This window comes from Anomalospiza imberbis, chromosome 3 (assembly GCF_031753505.1).
Source record: "Anomalospiza imberbis isolate Cuckoo-Finch-1a 21T00152 chromosome 3, ASM3175350v1, whole genome shotgun sequence".
Taxonomy (NCBI): domain Eukaryota; kingdom Metazoa; phylum Chordata; class Aves; order Passeriformes; family Viduidae; genus Anomalospiza; species Anomalospiza imberbis.
Window position 1 is genome coordinate 79204898 of NC_089683.1, and position 20019 is coordinate 79224916.

The window sequence follows — 20019 nt, forward strand, 5'->3', positions numbered from 1 at the left end:
TCTTGCTGACATGAACCAAACCTGCCTTTGAAGGAAGGCAAGTCTTGTGCAAGTTCATGATTAGTTTATCTGATGTGGAAGTTAAAGGCAACATGACTTGGCCATGCACAGCCTCTCTTTGTCAACCACATGGATGAAAATGATTGGGTTGTTGTTTTTTTTTTTTTTTTTAAATAAATAAATAGTCATCAGCCTGCCTTCCTGACTGTGTATATTTCAGTAGAGGTTTTAATTACACAGGCACATAATAGTTCCTCAGCAACAGACCAAAGCCACGCTTCATCCTACAGCCTGCACACTGCATACCTCACATGTGCCAGCTTGGTATCCCATATGTGCATTTCCACCGCCCCCCCCCCCAACATTGCCTTATTTGCAGAACAGAAAGTAGGTGGATTTAACACTGTAGTGAAATTAGAAATTAACATGTGCCATCCATTTTAGCAACTAAATTGTATATGAAGGATAATTCATAGATAGCTATTTGCCTCATGCATTTATCTACATCCTGTAAAATCCATATTCTTTTCCCAGGCATAGAACTGACATTAGCTTTGTCAGGATGGAAAACTCAAGTGTAGGCAGTGCAGCATTTTTCATTTTTATTTGTCAGTGCAATTATCAGTTCTTGAAGGTTGTGGGTCAGCTGGCTGATTTGTGCTTAGTGGAACAATAAGGTCACCCACCAAATACTCTTCCCCAACTAACTGGGGAGGTGGTCAGTCTCTATGGGCCTCCCTGTTCTGCCAGTCCGATTTATTGTTGGTATTGCCATGGGAATTTCAACCTGCTGCATGGGCAGTCTACGCCACGCTAATTAAAATTCCCTCCGCTGATTGTCACAGCTGTCCATACTGATTAAACTTCCCATTCATTTAAGTAAGACAGCAGTGATTACATCCACACCAGAAACCACTCCTTTGAAGTGACAATCTGAATTCATCAGATTTTATCACACTAGTCTATGCTGGCACTTCAGTTGCTGAGAAACTATTAATACAACATCCCTTCCCCCATGCTCAACCTTTCATTGCATTTAATGCAATCTGTCATTTTCTGCCTCAAAATATCCCTCTGCACCCTGGCCCTCGTGTTGTAGCTTTTCTTGAATAAGCACACTAGTGGCTTATTAAGTAAGAAGAATATTCAAGGGAATGGCCTTTACAAGGGCCACCAGCACAGCCCTCTCCAGCGTCACAACCTGTGGTGGGAACAACCTCTTATACTGGATGGTCAGGCCCCTTGTAAGAGGGAGAGTACCACATCATGAATTGGTCTGTATCTTGTGCAGTCTGCTTTTAATGTTCCCAAGGAAAGGGAGCTGTTAAATCTGCAGTGGGAAACTGCTCCCAATTAAGGGTTGCACGAGTCTTGGTCTTGTTGCTACTAGAGCCTGTTATAAATATAGGGGTTTTTTTTTCCTTCACCAGTATTCATAAAATATTCTTATCTCCATATTGTCAGTTTTTAAGGTTAAAATGTCTGAACATTTCAACAATGTTCATTATTCTTTACTTTTGACACAAACCCTCATTTTTTTATCTGAATGTCTTCCCTAAGTACATTGACATCAGGATAATCTGTCATGTTCTTCACTGATTGCAGCTCTAAACTGTGATCTCAGCTGTGGCATTCCCAAAATACCTTCTCATTTACAAATGAATTTCAGTAACTAGAATCCCTTTCCTGTAGTGTAGCTGCCAACTCTTTCCAGAGCTCCTCTCTTCTGCTCCTGCTTTAAGCAGGAACTCAAGAGTGATGAAAGCACAGAATAATCTGCTATGATGTAAACAACATACCTTATTTATAATTTTGAATGATGTAATTACTTAAAATGAGATTGTTATCACCAATGTCATAGGCCTGATGAATAAATAGATTTATCTTTACCCCTGTGTGATGGAAACCACTTATTCCCAGAGTAGTTACTAGATGTTTTAAATATTTACCTGTGTCAAAAATGCTCAGTCCAGGTTTCCATGAGTCTATTTCCATTGCTTTCACACATGAAAGAGAAAAAAAAACCCTTTACTGATAGAAGTGCAAATACTAGAGATCACACAGTTCTGACTCAATTCAGAGGTCAGTTCAGACAATAACTTAAATTAATAACTTAGGAGCTGAGGAAATCAGTAAACCTGGGAACTTTTACGTGCACATTTCAAGCCATAATTAGGAGCCTTGTATCACTGCCTTCAGATCAATAACCTTTTTAAGGTTTTAAATACACCTCACTAGATCTGTTTTGGTCTTATTTCTCTAAATTGCATTGATACTGAGGCCCAAACCTCATTTTTTTCATTTAAGTTGTTTTTCACTGAAAATCTGCAAGGACCTCTCACCTAGAGATTTCTCTATCCCCTCAGCCCACCAAAACACAAAGAAATCGTCTAAAAATTGCTTGCCACTTATTAGGCATGGATAACTTCATCAAAATTGTTGCCCTTATAAATAAACCCCAAAATGTCTTTGGTTTTGGAACCTGCTGAAAGATGTTCCCGAAAAGTGATGTTTTGCTCTGGGTTGCAGACAGATGAATGCCCTTGTATCTGACTAGGACAGAAACGGCTCCTGGGAATCCCAGGAAGAAAAGCTTTAACTCTATTGAAGATCCAATAAGCTGCACAGAGCTGGTGTGCTCTTGACTAGAGCTAGTGGGTGAACTACAATATGGGCTTCAATAAAGCTGTGCATGGGCTTGCCAGTGTCCTCCAGCCTAGAGAGCACTGGCCTTGTCCTTCGACTGCCTTTCCCATGAGGAGCTATCAGCTTCCCTTTGCGAGGGAGACTTGTTGGATGAGTCTGATGGCTGAATAAGGTGTGTAACTCCCTTAGGGCAGGAGGAACCCTGTCATGTTTCATTGCTAGGGTGATTTCCCTCCTTATGCTGAGCACTACTTAAACACCCTATGAAGGATCTAAAAACTGAGGGCAGTGAATGGCTAGGTCAATCATGAAGCACACAGAATTTTTTTTGTAATTTTGCTTAGGAGGAGAAATCGGGTAAAAGAAGGGCAGGCCTGGGTAATGGGAAAAGAAACAAGAGGAAAACCAGGAGGAATATTCCTATATTCTGGCAGTGTTGTTTACCACTGCAGAGTCCTGAGCAAACAGCAGAGTCATGGACAAACAGCAGCAACAGGAGCTAGGGGTGATGGTTGCAGAGCAGGGGGACCCTACCCCCACAGAAAAGCTGATGCTCATTTGTTATCAAAGTGGCCACTATGTCTCCTGAATGCTGTCACTGAAAAGAACAAATTTCAATGAAACCAGTTTGTGAGTAGATAATCTCCAAAGGTGTGCCTCCCCCTCCTAGGCTGGAGGAGCACCCAGTGACTGTGAGAAAGGAAGATTCATATGAGGCTGCTTTTCATCCTGACTAGTTGAAAAGAAAAACCAGACAAAGAGCAAATTACAAAGAAGACCCCACATTTCTGGAGTCTTGTGTACAAATATGCTGCTCTGTGAGTTGCACTGGCAAACCTGTTTAAAGCAGTAGGAACTGTATGGCAAATGGAACCAGCTGAGGAGCTGCATAAATATTTGCTCTCTTTTCTCTTCTTCATATGTAAGGATGTGAGCTGAAGGATCAGAGCAATGGAATGTGCCTATCTCACGTGTCACAGGTTTGTTTCTGCTGCCACTTCATTGCTCTGAGGGGAGCACCCTCAGAAACCAGGCTTCTTTAACATCTCTGACTGTTTACAAAAGACAGGCAGATGCTGAAAGACTCTTTTTTATCAGTGGGAGCAATGGTGAGGTTTTTCTAGATTAACAATTAACGACTTCATCAGCTCAGATGTCCACAGGTACTCTAGTCTGTCCAAATCCCTGTGGGTAGGAGCTGTCTAGTGTTTCTTCCACCAGTCTTCTCAGTTCACCCATTTAGAACTTTCTGTGTCAGTTTACTATCCTAATGAAGAAGATAAGTACCAAGAACACAAGATAAGTACCAAGAATTTGGGGTAGCTGGCTGCAAATATGCAAAATATACAGCTTTTGAGTGACCTGTTTATCCAGGACAAAGGTCTATTTCTTGCATATTGTCCTAGAACACATAATGAAGAAAGCTGTCCATGAAATGTGTATCTGAAAGTGAAATTATTATTTTTATAACTAGGGCTTTTTTTTTTTCCTCACTTGAAGATGCCCATTTAAAAAACAGTTGATTTTTAAGATACTCCAAGACTGGTCTCTTTAAAAAAAAAGGAAGACACCACCAAAACTATTCTGTATAATTGCCTTGAAAAACATTATTGAAAACTCAAGACTGAGTATGGGATTTCAAGGGAGTTAATGTCCGTGGCACAAGTAACTTGTGTTTTGGGGAGGGCATTTTCCTAGCACACTTTTCTGGCAACCTGAGCTGATGAGACGAAGTTCCTCGACATCATGGCCAGACTCTCAGAACTGATCGCTGCTCTTTGCACGCACTTGGTGGGATCAAGAAGCACAACCTGCCTTTCCAAGAAAGCAAGGACTAGTTCAGGAACTTTCCTTTGATTGTTAGAAAAGTTTGCTGCTTGAAAGCAACACATCTGAGCTGCCACATTCTGGACTGAAAAAAGGGTCAGGACTTACTGGGAATACAGCAAATATGTGTTTGTATTTAATTTTCTTCTTGTTCTGCAGTGAAGAAAACAGAATAATTTATGATGGAAAATTTGTGCCTTTTAATCATCTTAGGATGATGTTAAGGTGCCTTAAGCAATTAGATGGAGTGAAATACTGACTTTGATTTAAGTAAGACTCGGCAGTATTCTCCTGTTTTTCTGGCACTGATTTGGCTAGCCTGAGAATTAGCCAGTACATCATTTGTTATGGCAAAAAATGTATGAAAAAGACAAGCACAGATGGAAAACAGAAAGAAGAGAAGGAGATTGAAATGAGGAGGAGTAGAAAGGTGAGAGAATGGAGTACATGTTAGGACAAGTGCATTTTAAATATGCTGCAACTAGGTCAACTACAAATTGTCATTTTGACCAGGAGACTGCTGGGTCAGATTATTTGGCTGGAATTATCTGGAAAGATAATAACATATCCTGCATAATAACATCCTCTAACCTTAATGTGAATGACTACTTGGCTCTTCCCTGCCAGAATACTCCTCCCGTGATTCCCAGTTCTCACCAAAGCCCTCAGGGCCCAGAGACACCATCTGCTGCAGTCTCTCCCTTTCCAGTGGGTTTGGCTGCCCATGCCAGAGGTCAGCACTGGTACAGGGCAGTACTTGCCTTGTGGTGTGTGTGAGAAAGGGCTGTGGGAAGCATCTGTGGGACAGCACAGAGGTGCACACCCTCTCCTTTTCTCCTTGTATCTGTGCCTAGGCTTGTGCCTTGTTATCTTGACCCTGACCTTGCCTCACTTACCTGGTGCCCTGCCTCAGCTGGTCAGACCTGCCTCTTTGTTCGGGACTTGCCTGGCAGCCTGGGCTATTGGGTAATCCTGGGAATGACCACTGGACCTGCTCTGCTGCTCTTGTGGGAACTTTGTGGGCCTGCAGCCTCACTGCAGCCCTGCATGCCTTGCTGCAACCTGACTCCCATCCCACATCCCACCCTGGGTGCTCCCAGACAAAATCTGTCTCTGAGAAACTCTGCTGTCCATCATGGGACAGTTAGTGTTTGGTATGTGTGCTGAGAGCTGTGGAGTCCCTGGAAAGTTGTTGTAGGTCTTGCAAAGTGCCTGCTGACTGGGCTGCTTGCTGGGGAAGGGTCAATTGCACTTCCAGGAAGAGAGAACAGTACAGGTGATGTTTCTACTCTCAGTATTAAAAGCAACCTCTACTTTCACTGTCAGCCTAGAGGTTTCTGGGGACCACGGGAACAGAAGATCTAGCTCTACGGAAGACCTGATAGGCTGCACAGAGCTGGTTGTTTGTTTCCTGTTTTGACTAACAAATAAGAAAAATTGAAAACACATTGTAGATGTTGATTCTCATGGCCTGAAACAACAGGTCACCTGTGACTGAGCTTTCCTCTGCCTTTCCCTTTCAGGAAGCTGCTAGTTGGTGCTCAGTGCATGAGTCTTGCCCTGGTCCTCCTCCAGGATGCAGGAAAACAATGTGCAATAGAAGGGCTAATTTGTGGTTGCTAAAACTGTTAAAGAGAGTGGAAAATCTGCTGCTAGCAGTCTTGCTCACCCAGGTGGACTGGAGAGCTGGCAGCCCTCTGGAAGGTGGCAACGGGCTCTTGGCGCTGAGCACCTGCATGATCGGACAAAGAGGCAGGAGGTTAAAAAAACGCCGGCGGGTGAGGAGAGAGGAGCATCATCACAAGGGATGCAGTGGCCCCAAACTGTCTTTCTGCATGTTTTCAGACCACACAGAAAAGGAAGATGGAAAATATGAATTAATTTAAAAGGGCTGAAAGAGGCTGGAAAAAGAGTTTAAATGTTAGTAGGTGCTGCAGAGTGCAGCTATTAGCTGGTCTGCTGGAACAAGTGGCAGTGGGTCCTGGGCTGCTAACCATGCTCAGGGCCTGTGAACTGGGTCAGGCAAACTTACACAGACACAACGTTCGCCTCTCATTTTGCAACAGCAAATGTTATAAAAGACCTCTATAAATGATTTTAGACTAGTGTTTTGAGAACAATTCCATGTTTAATCAATCTTGTTTAATTTTTTCCTTTAAAGTTACGCTCTTGTCACGCAGTGACCACTATGATATCTCCTCTCACTGCAGCCTGTTATGAACATGGTTAGGAGGGGAAACCAGTGTGTTACTACATGACTTGGTAGATGTAAGTGGTAAAAATATCTGCAGGGATTAAATAGAGCAGGATTGTAATGCCTTTACCTGTATTGTGTCGTAAAATATTCCTGTTATTTGCAAAGGTAGAAGTGCTCCTGAATGCTTTGAAAATATTATATTGGTTAGCATATGAAACTTAACCACAAGGTTTTCTAGCATTTGAGCAGTACAAATCTACTGGTTGTTGTTAAATTAAAACATACCTGTATTCTGTCCTCTTCCTTGTGCAGCTTGAACCTGTCCTATGTAGACATCAAAGTGGAAAAGTGTGATTTATTATACCATATTTGGTTCAGTACTACTGCTACCTAGCTTTTTCACTGAGTCTCACTTTATAGCTGTCAGAATTAATGGTTCCTATATAGAGTTGTCATTAATAGACTTTCTTAGATGTTAACTATATATTTTGAGCCTGCTTAGAAAAGGATTGTCTTGTTCTGTCTGTCATACAGATCTGTCTGTTCCCTTTAAGTCTCTATTACTTCTACAAGTCTCTAGCCTGCAGTTACCTCTGTGATTTGCTTTCCTTTGTAATTTTCCTTCTCCCACTCACACTGGTGATCTGTGTTTATCTCTATTTCTGTACCATCCAATTGTCCTAGTTGTGTGAGGAAGGTTTTAACCCTAACCCCAAAACAATCCCCCAGACCAGATACTACCCTTTCTGCAGAGATTAAGTGGACATGAGCAAGCTGGCAGACTGTAAGTAATGACACAATGGAAAAATAATGTGGGAGAATTCATGTGTCTGACATGTCTTCTACACAAAGGCTCTTTTTAAAGGTGATTAGGTTATTAAATTCCCATTGTTCAAAAATACTGAAGGCTCAAAGCATTTGTAGATGAAAACCATGTCTTTAATCATGCCTTTCATTTCATTAATTATTCCTAAGAAGCCTGTTAACAAATTTGTCCTTTAACAAGCCTTTATTCATTAGTTTTCCCAGAAAGATTAATTTGAAAGCCTAGTGAAGTCAGTGGGAATGTTCTATTGGACTCTGTGAACACTGGACAGGGGCCCAGGAGGTTATTTTATCAATAAGATGCCATCAATGAGACCATTTTTAATGGTTGTCTCAGAAAACAGAAATTACTGCTCCTTGGGAGCTTAAGATTGCAAAATTAGGTGAAGTAAGTAGCTTGTGTTTGACCCAAACTTGAACCTTCCAGGCCCCTAGAAGCCCTTTGACAGGATTTCTAGGAGCTGTCCTGAGAGACCTTGTAAACTCAGATGCCAAAGAGATCCTGTTTATGGAAGTAATGGGCTCATCTGCCAAAACTGGCAAGGCTTTTAAACTCTAAGCTTGTAAGGCTCCAGATGGACCACAGCTATACCGGGCTGAGTGTTCAGATTTCGGAGAGAAAAAATCTGTGTGTGCAGCAGTCGGTGTTGTATGGAATTGTGCAGGGCAGGCTTTACACACAAGAGATCAGTATGTGCCAAAGTGGTGGTAGAAAATTAACTCTGAGTCTCACAGCTGCCCTTGTCTCATGTTTGCCATGACTGAGCCCTAATGCATATCCAACACTCTTTACAAGATCAGTGGAAACAGAGTACAAGAGGGTAAAAGAGACATTACCTCAGTATCCAAGTATTTAATGCCACTTTTAAATTTTAATTTGATATTAGCAATGTGGATTTCTCTCTATGCATGACTGTGCTGGGCCATGGAGCTGCTCCCTCTTGCTATACCTTCCAAAGGCACATTACCCCCATCCCTGTAGTAAGCTGCTTTCTGCCATGCTTCTGTTGGGTGGGGCAAACATGGTGGTGATAGGGGAGAAAAAGTTGGAATTGCACTTCCAGGTTGCAAGGCTTGTTCTTCTTCGAATCTGAGATGCCAGTGAGGCTGTGGCATGGGAATATGTGTTCATTAGAACAGAGCTCTGTGTAAGCTGGAGGCCAAAGAGGACTGGGAGAAGTCTGTAACAAATTGGGGAAGGACAGTCTCAGGCAAATTCCAAGAACTGGGTCAAAAATCAAAGTAGTGGAGCAGAGAAACTTTGGCTGGCAAGTTCTGTGGTGAGCAGGGAGGCATGGAAGCAGGAAATTATGAGAACAGTGGTTTACATGCAGTTTAGAGTGAACCTTGTGAATAATGAGAACTGATTTGAGAAGAAGAGGAGCTATTCTGTGCACAAAACATGCCTGGCCATCTGCAACTTGGTCAGCACCCTTGATGGGTTAAGTAGTCAGGGATAACTTGGGGAGAAAGGCAGCATCCAAAAATAAACTCCAGCTGTTCTCCCTGGTGCCAGGATGGAATGTTTGTCCAGTGCTTCTTGAAGGCAAGAGCTCTACTGGTCTTCCTGCTGGAGAAGAGCTTTCAATGCCCTCTCTAGGACTTACACTACCACTGTCTCATGTCCTTTCAATACTTTTCTGCTTACTGCCCTATTAAGTCACAGCTGGGGATGAAATCTGTGTAGTGCACCATGATAGGCAGTGTCCAGCTTAGAGTCCCTGTTTGAAAATAGATGCAACCATTGACCCCATCTGGACACAGAGGGCAGGAAAGCACCTCACCTGGCAATGCCCAGGCAATTGCTGCCCTGTGCTTGGTTGCCAGCGCAGTGCTTCAACATGGCACCAAGGATCATGACATGATTTATAATTGCAGTCTTCACAGAAGCACTGTATTTAGACCCAAGCCTCATCTAGGGTCCAAGCTGCTGTGCAAGAAAGGATTGCTTGAAGAGCTGGGATGGGAGAGAATGGGTGAGCTTGTGGCCCTTGGGAATGTGCTGGGTTAACTGCTGCTGGACAGAGGCAGAAGCCTTAGTAGGGCAGGCAGGAACCAGCTGTCATATGGCACACTAGTCACATCAGTGTTTTTTCATTTAGCAGTTTTTGCACATCAAGTCTTTGAGGCAGGGGTCTGCCAATGGAGCAGAGTCTCCATTATGTTTTATGTTACTCTATCTTTGACAAGCAGAAGATAAAGGGGAAAGAACAGCAAGAACTAGGGCAGCAGTTTTGCCCCTGCTCTCATGCTCTAATCTGCAAGTCCTGCTTTTCTTTTGCTCCTGTGAACTATTGCCAGTGTCAGTGGCTGGAAATGGAAACGGTGTCTTCATTCTGACTGTGCTCTGTTTCATAGCTGTTTACTGTTGAGGTGTCTTTTGCAGGCAAACTACCAATGTACAGTGAGAGGTAGATCTGTGAGTCTCTGTGAGCCAGGATGGACAGGAGAACATCTGATTCTGTTCAGTCAAGCCAAACTCTGGTTAATACCAACAACCAGAAACACTGAATGATAGCAGTGGGTCCTAAAGGCTCCTCTGACAGAGAAAACAGCTTTATGTATGGTCATGACATCAAAATTGTATTTGCACTTTCTGTATTTTTTAATTTATCCAGCTCTTCTCTTTCAGAATCAGGAAGGGGTGAGGAGAATTCAGGAATATCAGGTATTGACATGTTGGACGTAATCCTAGAAATGTAGTCTGTGAAATCAGAAGTGGATCTCTACCACTCCAGCTCTTAGCTGTGATCACTTTATTATTTTGGGAATTAATTTATGGTTAGAATGTCAGTAAAGAAAATTGTGGACAAAGATGAATCCAAATTACAATTAAGTGACCACTGAAAGCATTGGAAAATTTGAGATTTTTTGTTTTGGGGTCCTCGGTTGGTTTTTTGGTTTTGTTTTGTTTTGTTTAGGGATTGTTTTCAATTTTTGGACTAAATTACTTGTCTTATTAAAGCAAATACAACCTTCCCACTGATTTCAGTGTTGCCAATACTTTACTCTCAACATGCATCTCTTTCTGACTGGGGAACCTCAAACAGGGTTTCCTAATTGCTAGTAACGACAGTAACTCTTGTGCTCAGCCTGTGGGAATAGGAAGTAGAAAAGAAAGCAACAAGCAGAACCAAGTTAACAGGCACATTAAATACTGAATTATGCAGATTTCTACAGAATTTAAACCCTTTTGAATCTTTAAATTTCTGTAAATCCTGTCATGCACATACCTACCTGCACATTTGACTAGATAAGATTAACCCCTCCAGCCCCTGCCTTTATTCTGAACTTACAACTAAATTTTACTTAATTGTGCTTCCCCTCAAGATCTGAACTACCCAAAAGATGCTTGCCCTGCCATGTTCTTGGCTATGAATTACTTGGCACTGGGGATGACTGCAGTAATGTGAGAGGAAAGCTGAGTTGAAAGCACTCAGAAATAGCTATGGAGCATGAAAGCTAATGATAGCCCAGCTCCCTTTTCACTCAAAAGCAATCATATCCCCATGCTCAGAACCTTTCAAACAGTTGAAAATATTCTCCTTTTCTTGACTGCACAGCTGAGCAATTGCACAGTGTGTGGAAAAACACCTCTGTATACTTGCATTGCAGGCTGTGGGCTGGACTGGGAGCAGGCTCCTGGACTGAGATGCAGAGCTCTGAGCAGCCGCCATTCTGCTGTCAATAACAAGTGGCAAGCCAGGAATAACATCACATGTATGCCAGGCTCAGAACCACAGCCCGGGATTTTTCAGAGAAGAGTGCTTTAACGTATGTCAGCATTTCAGAGCTTCCAGCCCTAAGCTTAGATGGCTGTGCAGCCCTCTGCATCGTGTGTTTTACAACTAAATCAAGTCTCCCTTTGAAGGAGTATGACAGAAGGAAGTAATAGGGAAACATGATTCAAATAGCAAAATCTTCATCTCAAGTTTTGCAAAACCCAGCTTTTGCCACAGCTGAAATGGGCAGATACTCACTAGTAACGCTTCCTCAGAACTGTGGCTGATCAGCATCTTTGACATTCAGGCCAAGCATCTGTTTTTCCAGTTTAAACCCAGACTTGGATTCAGTCATGGAGTTTGCTGAGGCTTGAAAGTTTATTGAATCATTACTGCCCTAAAACACACTGTGCTGCATGCCTTGTGGCATACTGACTTCACCATACTTACTTGCTGCTGCAGCTACCACAGATGCATATGCTGGGTGGACACTGCTAGAACCTAAAAATAAGAGATTTTAATTTTCAGCAATTGAAGCAAATCTCCACAATGCTAATGAATAACAATAAAAGAAGAAGGAAACCTTAAGGAAAATCAGATGTTCAAAAAAAGTATGATAATTATTTCACAGTGTTTTAATCTTAAAAATTCAAAAGCCATTACAAAAAATATATTACAGCTTTAATCTATTGAAAGTTACCACAAAATGAATTCTAAAATGAGTCCACCTATCTGTTGATCTCTCGGTCTAGACGCGAGAATCAAAGAACTACTTATTGACTTCTATACCCTAAAATCATCACAGCATTTGGGGATGGAGAGCTTACTCTCATATGAATTGGTCTGCGGGACTTATATATTTTTTTTTCACTCCTAGTATTTCTACATTGAGTTACTGAACTCATGATCCTCTAAATCACGGTATATCCAGCTGTATATCCCGTTCCTTAAATTTTAGGAGAGCTGTCAGTACAGAGGAAAGCAATGAAAACATCCATGCTACTGACCCATATCTCTGACCCTGTGCAGTCCAGGTCTAATCTTGGCTGGAGCTGCTGTGGTTCTGGTTGCTGCAGGTGTTGTGGTTGGCTGTGGCACTGTGGTGGAAGGATCTGTCGTCGTGGTCGTCGGTGTGGGGGTTGTAGTGGCCGTTTGTGTGGCTGGGGTCGGCACCAGAGTTGTCTGATACTCTTTGTAGACTGTATCCCCTGTAGGAATATTGACATGTCACTGTGCCTGGATGTGTGACATATATGGAAGCATCAGCAGCAGCACTCAATGTTTAAGGCAACCCAGAAACTGGCATTCTCTTCAGAATGCCTACAAGCATCCTCATCTGTGGAGCCATTAGTGCCTTCATTATGGGTGTGTAGTGCAGGTGCCTGCGTGACACTCTGCTCTCAGAGGGTGCTGACAACAGCCTGTTGCAGCATTAATGTTCCCCCTACACTTTTCTGCTTCAGCCAGGAACACTTATCAAACTGACAGATGTCTCAGACCTATGAAATGGTTCCACCCTCCAGTTGCAGATTCTGTTCTGGCATAGTCTTTTCTCAGTGTAATTAAGCACTTAGAAGGTCCATATAAATGGAAATCAGCTGGCATCTGGTAGTAAAGATGGCCAATCTGAGTCATAGACCAGAAAAAAAATGGCAGCACTGAAATGTTTTGGACAGAAAGACAATTTTCAGATAAAGATGATTTGGGGGAGTGGGTCAGAGCCAGAGCAGGGAGCATCAGGGCTTTGGCTGAGGAGAGTGGGGGAGAGCACCACCTGGAAGGTGCCAATCTCATCTAAGTTTGACTCATCTCACAGTTGCTACTACTTTTAAAATGTATCATCTGTTGTGAGAACAGTGACAATTCTAGTTGCAAAATATACATCCTAAATATCCTTATAAAGAATAGTCAACATGCTTAGGTTCTTCCAAGTCATTTTCTCAAAAAAGGTTCTTCACTGTTATCTTTTCCATCTAGCTACAAAAAACTGCCCTAAAATATATTCCATGTTAACCTTGGTCTTGTTCCTTTCCTCCCTGCCGATAGCCATGGGGATGGCCTGACACACTGTTTACATTGAAAGGGAATGGAGCACACTCTATTCACTGCTGCACAACACAAGCTTGTGTTCTACTGCTATTTCTGGATGTTCTCCTTTTGGAAGGCATCGTTGTGAAACTGTCTGGTGGATTAATTATCACCTAATGCTAGGCAGTGAAAAACTCAGATCTCAGACAGTTTTAATGGAATAATGCTGAAAGAGGGCTCAGAAGAAAAACAAAACAACTCAGCTGAAAAAATCAGCATGAATGGCTCTTTTTGGGCTGAACAGTGCAGTGCTCCATGAAACTGTGCTAAAAGAAAGAAAACAGAGGGCACAGTGAGTCTTCCCCTGTAATCCTGTGCTGCTGGAGTAGGGAGCAGGCATACTGGCCAGCTTTATACCCCAGTCTGTGAGGAGCAAGGAAGCTGGAAGCTAACAGTATTAGCAGAAAATCTGAGGAAGGAGCATAGTAAGAGCAAAGAAAAGCTGTTGCCTTGGTGCATGTTGGCTGAGTTTCTTGTGGATCCTTTAACACAAGAGGAAGCTGTTCCCAGTGCTCCTGCAGGCAGGGTACCCATCTCTTTCACACTATCTTCAAAGGGTTTGCAGGGCACGTGCTCTGCATAGGAGATTGCCAAGAACCATAATGCAAGATTTTCAAGTTCACAAAACCTGAACTCATCCAACGCGCAAGCAGAAATTAAATTCTGTGGTTGCCCTCTTCTCTGAATTAGCAGAAGCCCTTCAAGCTCCATTGCAGTTTGGTTTGGTGGGAAAGGGGCTGTGGAGAGGAGGTTGGATAGGGGAGGTAAAGCTGTCTGTGTAACCAGTGTCAAAATGCTTCCTATAGGAAGCACCTGCAGGCAGATTAGGGGGGTTGGATACTGTAAAGACCATCAAGATCCCCAACCCTTACCTTGATCTGATGCTTTTCCTGATGTGTTAGCAGTGTCTGCACTCTTCGTACCTTTTAGGTCTTGCTCTGTTTTTTTAGGCTCTGAAGCAAAATTGAGCACATTAGAAAAGGCAGCTCTGCAAAGAAAATAATTTCAAGTCTCCCATTTAGAGATTATCAGTCCCCAAAGGAAGGCATCCTGTCACATGCCATTAGGTAGGTTTGGCAGTCCAGTCAGAGCTTTATCACCTACTGGGAAAAAGCAATGACTAGGGAGGAGTCACCCCTTATCTTTCATGCCAAACTTTGCCATTTTTACAGCCCAAAAGTTCCTGCCAGTATCAATAGAATTTCTGAAGTGAGGGAGAAATATGGGCGTTTGCCACCAATAAGCCAATACTCATAAGATTTAATGCATCATATTTTTTTCCTCTGAGTAGTAGCATGTTCTGAGAACCAGGGTCATGATGTGTGTACGTTGTTTGGGAAATACTTGCTAATGTACAATCTTTTAGTCACTAATTCATGTTCAGATGTATTTCTTTCTTGCCTGACATTTTGAGATCATTATGGGACCAAATCCTGAATGCTATAGACTGGCTTAGAAGGAAAAGGGAGATTTTTTTTTTTGTTCTTTTTTTTTATTTCTAAGACCCAGAGATGCCAACATACTTGGAATACTTATTATAGTTTATTTTCTGCTACCTCACAAAATATTATGCTTCTGCTTTTTTATCTGACTGAGTACTGGAGGATTTTCTTCTTCCCTTTTTTTTTTTTTTCTAATTTTTTATTTTTTTTATTCTCTAGTTCTTTTGGCAGTGTCAAACTGTTTGAGAATTTACTGCAGTGTTAATGTTTTCCTAAAATTTTGTACTGTTTTTTCTAAACATCTTTTAATAGCTTTGAGCAGCTGTGAAGAGTTACAGTTTTGGGAAGGCTTTTCTTGCCGTGCCCAGCATTTGAGAAGCACTGTAACCACCAAGAGCATTCAAAGAAATGTCAGGCACTATGAATCTCTGGCATCTCTGGGATGAGGACTAAAATTGCATCTCTGACAGCTGATCAGGTATGAAGTAGGATTTTTTTTTGTAAATCTGACAGCAGTGAGTGTAATACTCAAAGGACTGCTTTTGCCTCCTGCAGATAATGGATTTAAGTATCAAAGTGAACAGTGTGGTCTCTATAATTAAACTGGGAGAAAAAGTAGCTTTTTAATATTAAAAAGTAAGTAGGAAATTCTCTTTCACCAAATGGCCCTGGCTGTGTTTTACAGAGACTTTTATCTTAAAGACAAGCTGTTTCTGACAGAGAACAGCAGAGATGGCTGAGTTGAGGGGGCAAATCTAAGGAGGGCTGATAGGGCCAAGTAGGGTTTGAGGAAGATAGATTGTGAACAATGGATCTCTTTGCTACCTGTGGGACAAGGCTCAGCAAAATCAGGCAGTGACATTGGGTTTGATATAATAGTTGCTTGCTCCTCTGATAATCCTGGGCTTTCTCTGCATGAATGCACTGTCTCTGTTGTTAGGCATTTTCATTCACACTATTTGATTCAGGAGCAAAGTGAATACTTGTGTCTTTGGTTTGCTGCAGGAGCAAGCTCCTGGTATTTTGTTAGTGTGACAGAACCCTGACTAATGATGCTCCCCATTTCTATAGTGATTCTTACGTTACATGGCTTTTGGCACTGGTGGAAGACACCATTGCTTACAGCCTGCTAAGCTCAGTCCTGGCTGTGATTGTCTCTGGTCTGCTTTGAAATGTTTGGATTGATATTTCAAGTATGGCTACACTTGGGGATGATGAGCTGTGATTTAATGAGCATTTCTCAGAAAAAGTCAAGATTCCTAAGGTATTGCCCTCCCTTCTAGCAGAACATAGTATTTGGGTGAAATAATTTCTGCATATGTGGTCAAGAAATATGCAAATCTATACCTATTTGATTGTAAATGCAAAGGTATAACAAATTAAAGGCATGGAATTGAGCTGCACATATTTGGTCAGCTTTTAGATTTAAACTGGCTTTTGTTTAAGGGAAAATATAAAGATGAAGGGCAATGAAGCTGGTGAAAGGGCTGGAGCATAAATCTTATGAGAGCAGCTGAGGGAACTCAGTTGTTCTAGCCTGGGAAAAAATCCTCAAGGCTCAGAGGGGACTTAATGGCTCTCTACAAGTATCTGAAAGGAGGTTGTAGTGAGGTGGGGGTCAGTCAAGAGGAAATGGCCTCAGGTTGCTCCAAGGGAGGTTTAGACTGGATATTAGAAAGAATTTCTTCACAGAAAGTATTGTCAATCTTTGGAGCAGGCTTTCCAGGGAAGTGATAAAGTTACCATCCCTGGACATATTTGAAAGACACGTAGATGTGGCACTTAAGGACATGGTTATGATGGGCATGACAGTGCTGAGTTGTACTTGATGGCCTCTTCTGACCATAATGATTCTATAATTCTGTGAGAAAAGAGCTCTGTACTTTTCTTCCAAGGACCAAACAGTAATGTACAGGAGAAAAGTAGGTCTCCAAGTAACCTCTCTGTGGTCTTGGATGAGTGCACCCAATGCCAGGCATTTGAGTTCATGGAGAAGGTACAGCATGTTTCCTTCTACCACAACTCACAGTGGATATGCCCAGGAAGGCTCAGGCTCAGTAATCAGCAAAAGGACTGTGTAAGGGAAGTGCACTGTAGGATGGGACATTAACTTTGTTTTTGTTTGCATCCCCAAGAGAGAGTCTGAACCTTACCTAGCTGTAACAGGGAGCAAAACCAAGTGTCAATTCAGTGACAGAGGTAATCCATGTGCACTTGAATGTCAGCTACCCACCACACACCAGTGTGAAACTTGATCAACGACCTCTTCAAACAACTAAATTATTTAAACTGAGTTGAGTCTTACAGAATGGATGCTGACTAAAATGATTATACAGAGTAGTTCTTTACTGTAACATTCTTAGTTAAGCTGCTGTGGATTACCATGTCTTTAATTTGTATTATATTGCTATTTAATATTATACTCTCAGCACTGACTATCCCAAGAGATAACATGAGTAACATTAGAAGAAATCCAACATGTATAACCTCAAATGCTTGCATATAACCAGTACACCATCATATTCAGTAACATAACTAAAGCAAGGGGGAACTTATTTGGAAACGGAAGCCTGTGAAACATGGTATGACCAAAAAATAGAAATTGTCTGAGATGATTTCCATATGCCTAAGACAAAAAAATACCATGAGTGATTTGGATGACATACTAATGGATGCATGAACTTCTGCCTCTGAATAGTTGTCTTGTATGAGACAAATGAGAAGCTATGACAGATAGTTGTGAAGGGATGTAAGGGAAAGTCAGTCACAAATACTTGCCTGATTTAACAGCCATACTTTTTGAAGAAGAATATTCAAGAGTTGATGGATAAGTCACACCTTTTCTTGGTTTGCCCTCTACAAAAAATATATATTAGAAGGCATCACAAAATATTCTAAGGTTTTATTATAAATTTCTCATCTAACATAGGCATTCAGAATCAGATCCCTCTTATTTAACTCCCAATTCATTTTCATGAAGATTTCTTTCATTTGATGGAAGAATCTCAAAACCATACCACTAAAAATATTGGTGCCTAAATCCAGAATCATAAAAAAGGAGTTAGAAAGCATGAAAACACAGTACTGGGGAGGATTTGCAGAGGCCAGTTAGTTCAATCGTTTGCTCTCAAATGATATGGAGTACAAGGGAACCATTCCTGAAAAACATCTGTACAACTTTTAATTAAGCCCACAGCTTCCCTAGGCAGCCTTCTCCAATGCCTGACTATGCAGTTGACTTGGAAAGCATGTTTGATGTGGAATTAATTTCATCACACACACAGCATTCTTCTCTGACCTCACTTCTGCAAGATGCCATTTCTGGCAACAGTCTTTTGCAGTAATAACAGTGAGAGAAGGCTGTGCTTGTGTGTGGGAACATATGGTACCTATATTTAGATCTAAAATGAGAGTCCTGTCTTGAAACAATGAGGTATGTTTCCCAGTTAAGCTTTAAACCACAAATCTTTTCAGTGCCAGAGCAGACGCCATCTCTCTTGGTACGTGTGGCCTGCAATTCCATCTCTTGGGACAGTTTTTATAGTCACATACATCACTGAATGAAAAGTCTTGCAGAAAAGCCCACCAGGGAAGACTGTTTTGGCCTCTAGAAGTTGAGGGATGTAGGCCTTCCGGACCCTGGTGACTGTCTCTGTGAGATCCTGTGCTGTGTCATGTATCCAGACCACCTCTGGAGAGACCTACCTCCACCTCCTGCAAAACCTGAGTCATGATGATCTCTCCTCTATACCCTTGGGGGATTCTTTAAGGAGGTACATATGGCACTGCAAGCATGTCAGTTGTCATCCTGGGTGATTAATACAGAGACCAACAGCACCGAAGAGAATTAATTCCTACAGACTGAGCCACTCCTGGGAACTGGGGACTGTTTCTCCCATGATGGGGATGCCTTACATTTTCAGCTTTTATATTTTTCAGATCCTGTATTGAATTAGTGTATAACTCTGAACTCCATATAGATTATTAGTAAGCTCCCTTCACATTTTTGTCAGGTAAAACAATCTTTCCAGGCCTGAGAACCAAGGACACCCTCTGCCTCAAGCCTTGAAAAGTATGAACAGAAGTGAATCGGGGAGGAAGCAAACCCAGGGAATATGACTTCATTACCTGAAGCTGTAATTGGACAATTAGCCTCTGATGTGCAAATAGACCAAACATATATGTGTCTTAGAAACTGGGGACTGTTGTCCATCTGGGGTGTAGTCTCTGTGAGGCTTTTGCACTGCCCAAGGTGTACCTATTGAAGGCCTTTAATAAATACTTTATTCTCTTAACTTGTCTAGCCTCTAGGTGGCCACTCCAGGGTATCAATAGCACACAAAGAAAGGTACATGCTAGAGGAACTCTAATGAGGAGGGATGTCCATGGAGCTGGAGAGTCCCTGTCTTTTGTCCCTTTTCATGTCTCTATCTCCTTTGTTTTGCTCTTCTCAGAAATTTCAGATGTCATTGCAAAAACATAGATAAAGAAGTTAGAGTTACTAATGAGGTAATGATGTAAAAAGCTATTCCATTTCTCATTTAGTGATACAAGCTGAGAGCAGCTCCACTAAAGTCAACACTGATCCACCAAAGACCAGAGCTGGTAAGTTATCATGCGTGGACAAAGTGGAAAGAGCTTCCTTCTCGCCTTCTGGGCTTCTCTCACAGAAGCTGGTTTAAGTAAAGGGTAGCAGGTTTTCACATCCACTTCCCTCTGAGCTAAAACTGGGATCAGGAGCCAAGAAAGGCTAGGGAGATCTGCTAATTTGGTAAGAAAGACAGAAAAGTTACAAGATCACCGATGATTCCTAAAGGCTTTCCTTTATCCCAAACAGAGAATGAGTTGTCAGTATGAGCAGCTGATACATGGATGCAGCAATAGCATGATAATCTGATCTAAATTTGGTATATTTCTGTGCTAAACTGATTTCTGAAAATACACCAGCTAGGGTGGGGAGGATTCTGGGATTTTTGATCATCAGCAATTTGCATGCCATATGTGACCAAGAGGTAGGACTGAGGCCTGATGATGTGGCCCTGCTCTCTGGGGCAATGGTAATATCTCTTTTTCACTGTTGGGGAAAATTACATCTAGGTTGGAGTTTGCTTAACATACTTAAAAATGTGTTTTCATGTGGGCTGAAAACATCAGCTTTGGCCATTGAAATACAAGCTATGGTATGGTGGCTGCTATAGTGCAGTGGCTGTTCACTCTCTCACACTTATTTGTGACTAGCAAACCCAGAAGTTCAGGACTATTTTCTTAACCC

General features: G+C 42.0%; 1 protein-coding gene and 1 long non-coding RNA gene across 2 annotated transcripts in view; one reads left to right on the forward strand and one right to left on the reverse strand.

The window, feature by feature from the left end:
• The window catches only part of VIT (vitrin), a 51964-nt gene that overhangs the window by 10382 nt on the left and 21563 nt on the right, over positions 1 to 20019 (reverse strand). The window contains exons 6-13 of the mRNA XM_068185322.1: positions 17526 to 17603; positions 14178 to 14258; positions 12225 to 12425; positions 11668 to 11718; positions 6956 to 6994; positions 6798 to 6854; positions 6143 to 6205; positions 1950 to 1997 (exon numbers count right to left, since the gene is read on the reverse strand). Coding sequence (XP_068041423.1) covers positions 1950 to 1997; positions 6143 to 6205; positions 6798 to 6854; positions 6956 to 6994; positions 11668 to 11718; positions 12225 to 12425; positions 14178 to 14258; positions 17526 to 17603 — 618 coding nt within the window. The remainder of the gene's footprint in view (positions 1 to 1949; positions 1998 to 6142; positions 6206 to 6797; positions 6855 to 6955; positions 6995 to 11667; positions 11719 to 12224; positions 12426 to 14177; positions 14259 to 17525; positions 17604 to 20019) is intronic.
• Positions 7335 to 20019, forward strand: part of LOC137471199 (uncharacterized) — a 29728-nt gene continuing 17043 nt past the window's right edge. The window contains exons 1-2 of the long non-coding RNA XR_010997456.1: positions 7335 to 7454; positions 19293 to 19352. This is a non-coding gene — a long non-coding RNA (uncharacterized lncRNA). The remainder of the gene's footprint in view (positions 7455 to 19292; positions 19353 to 20019) is intronic.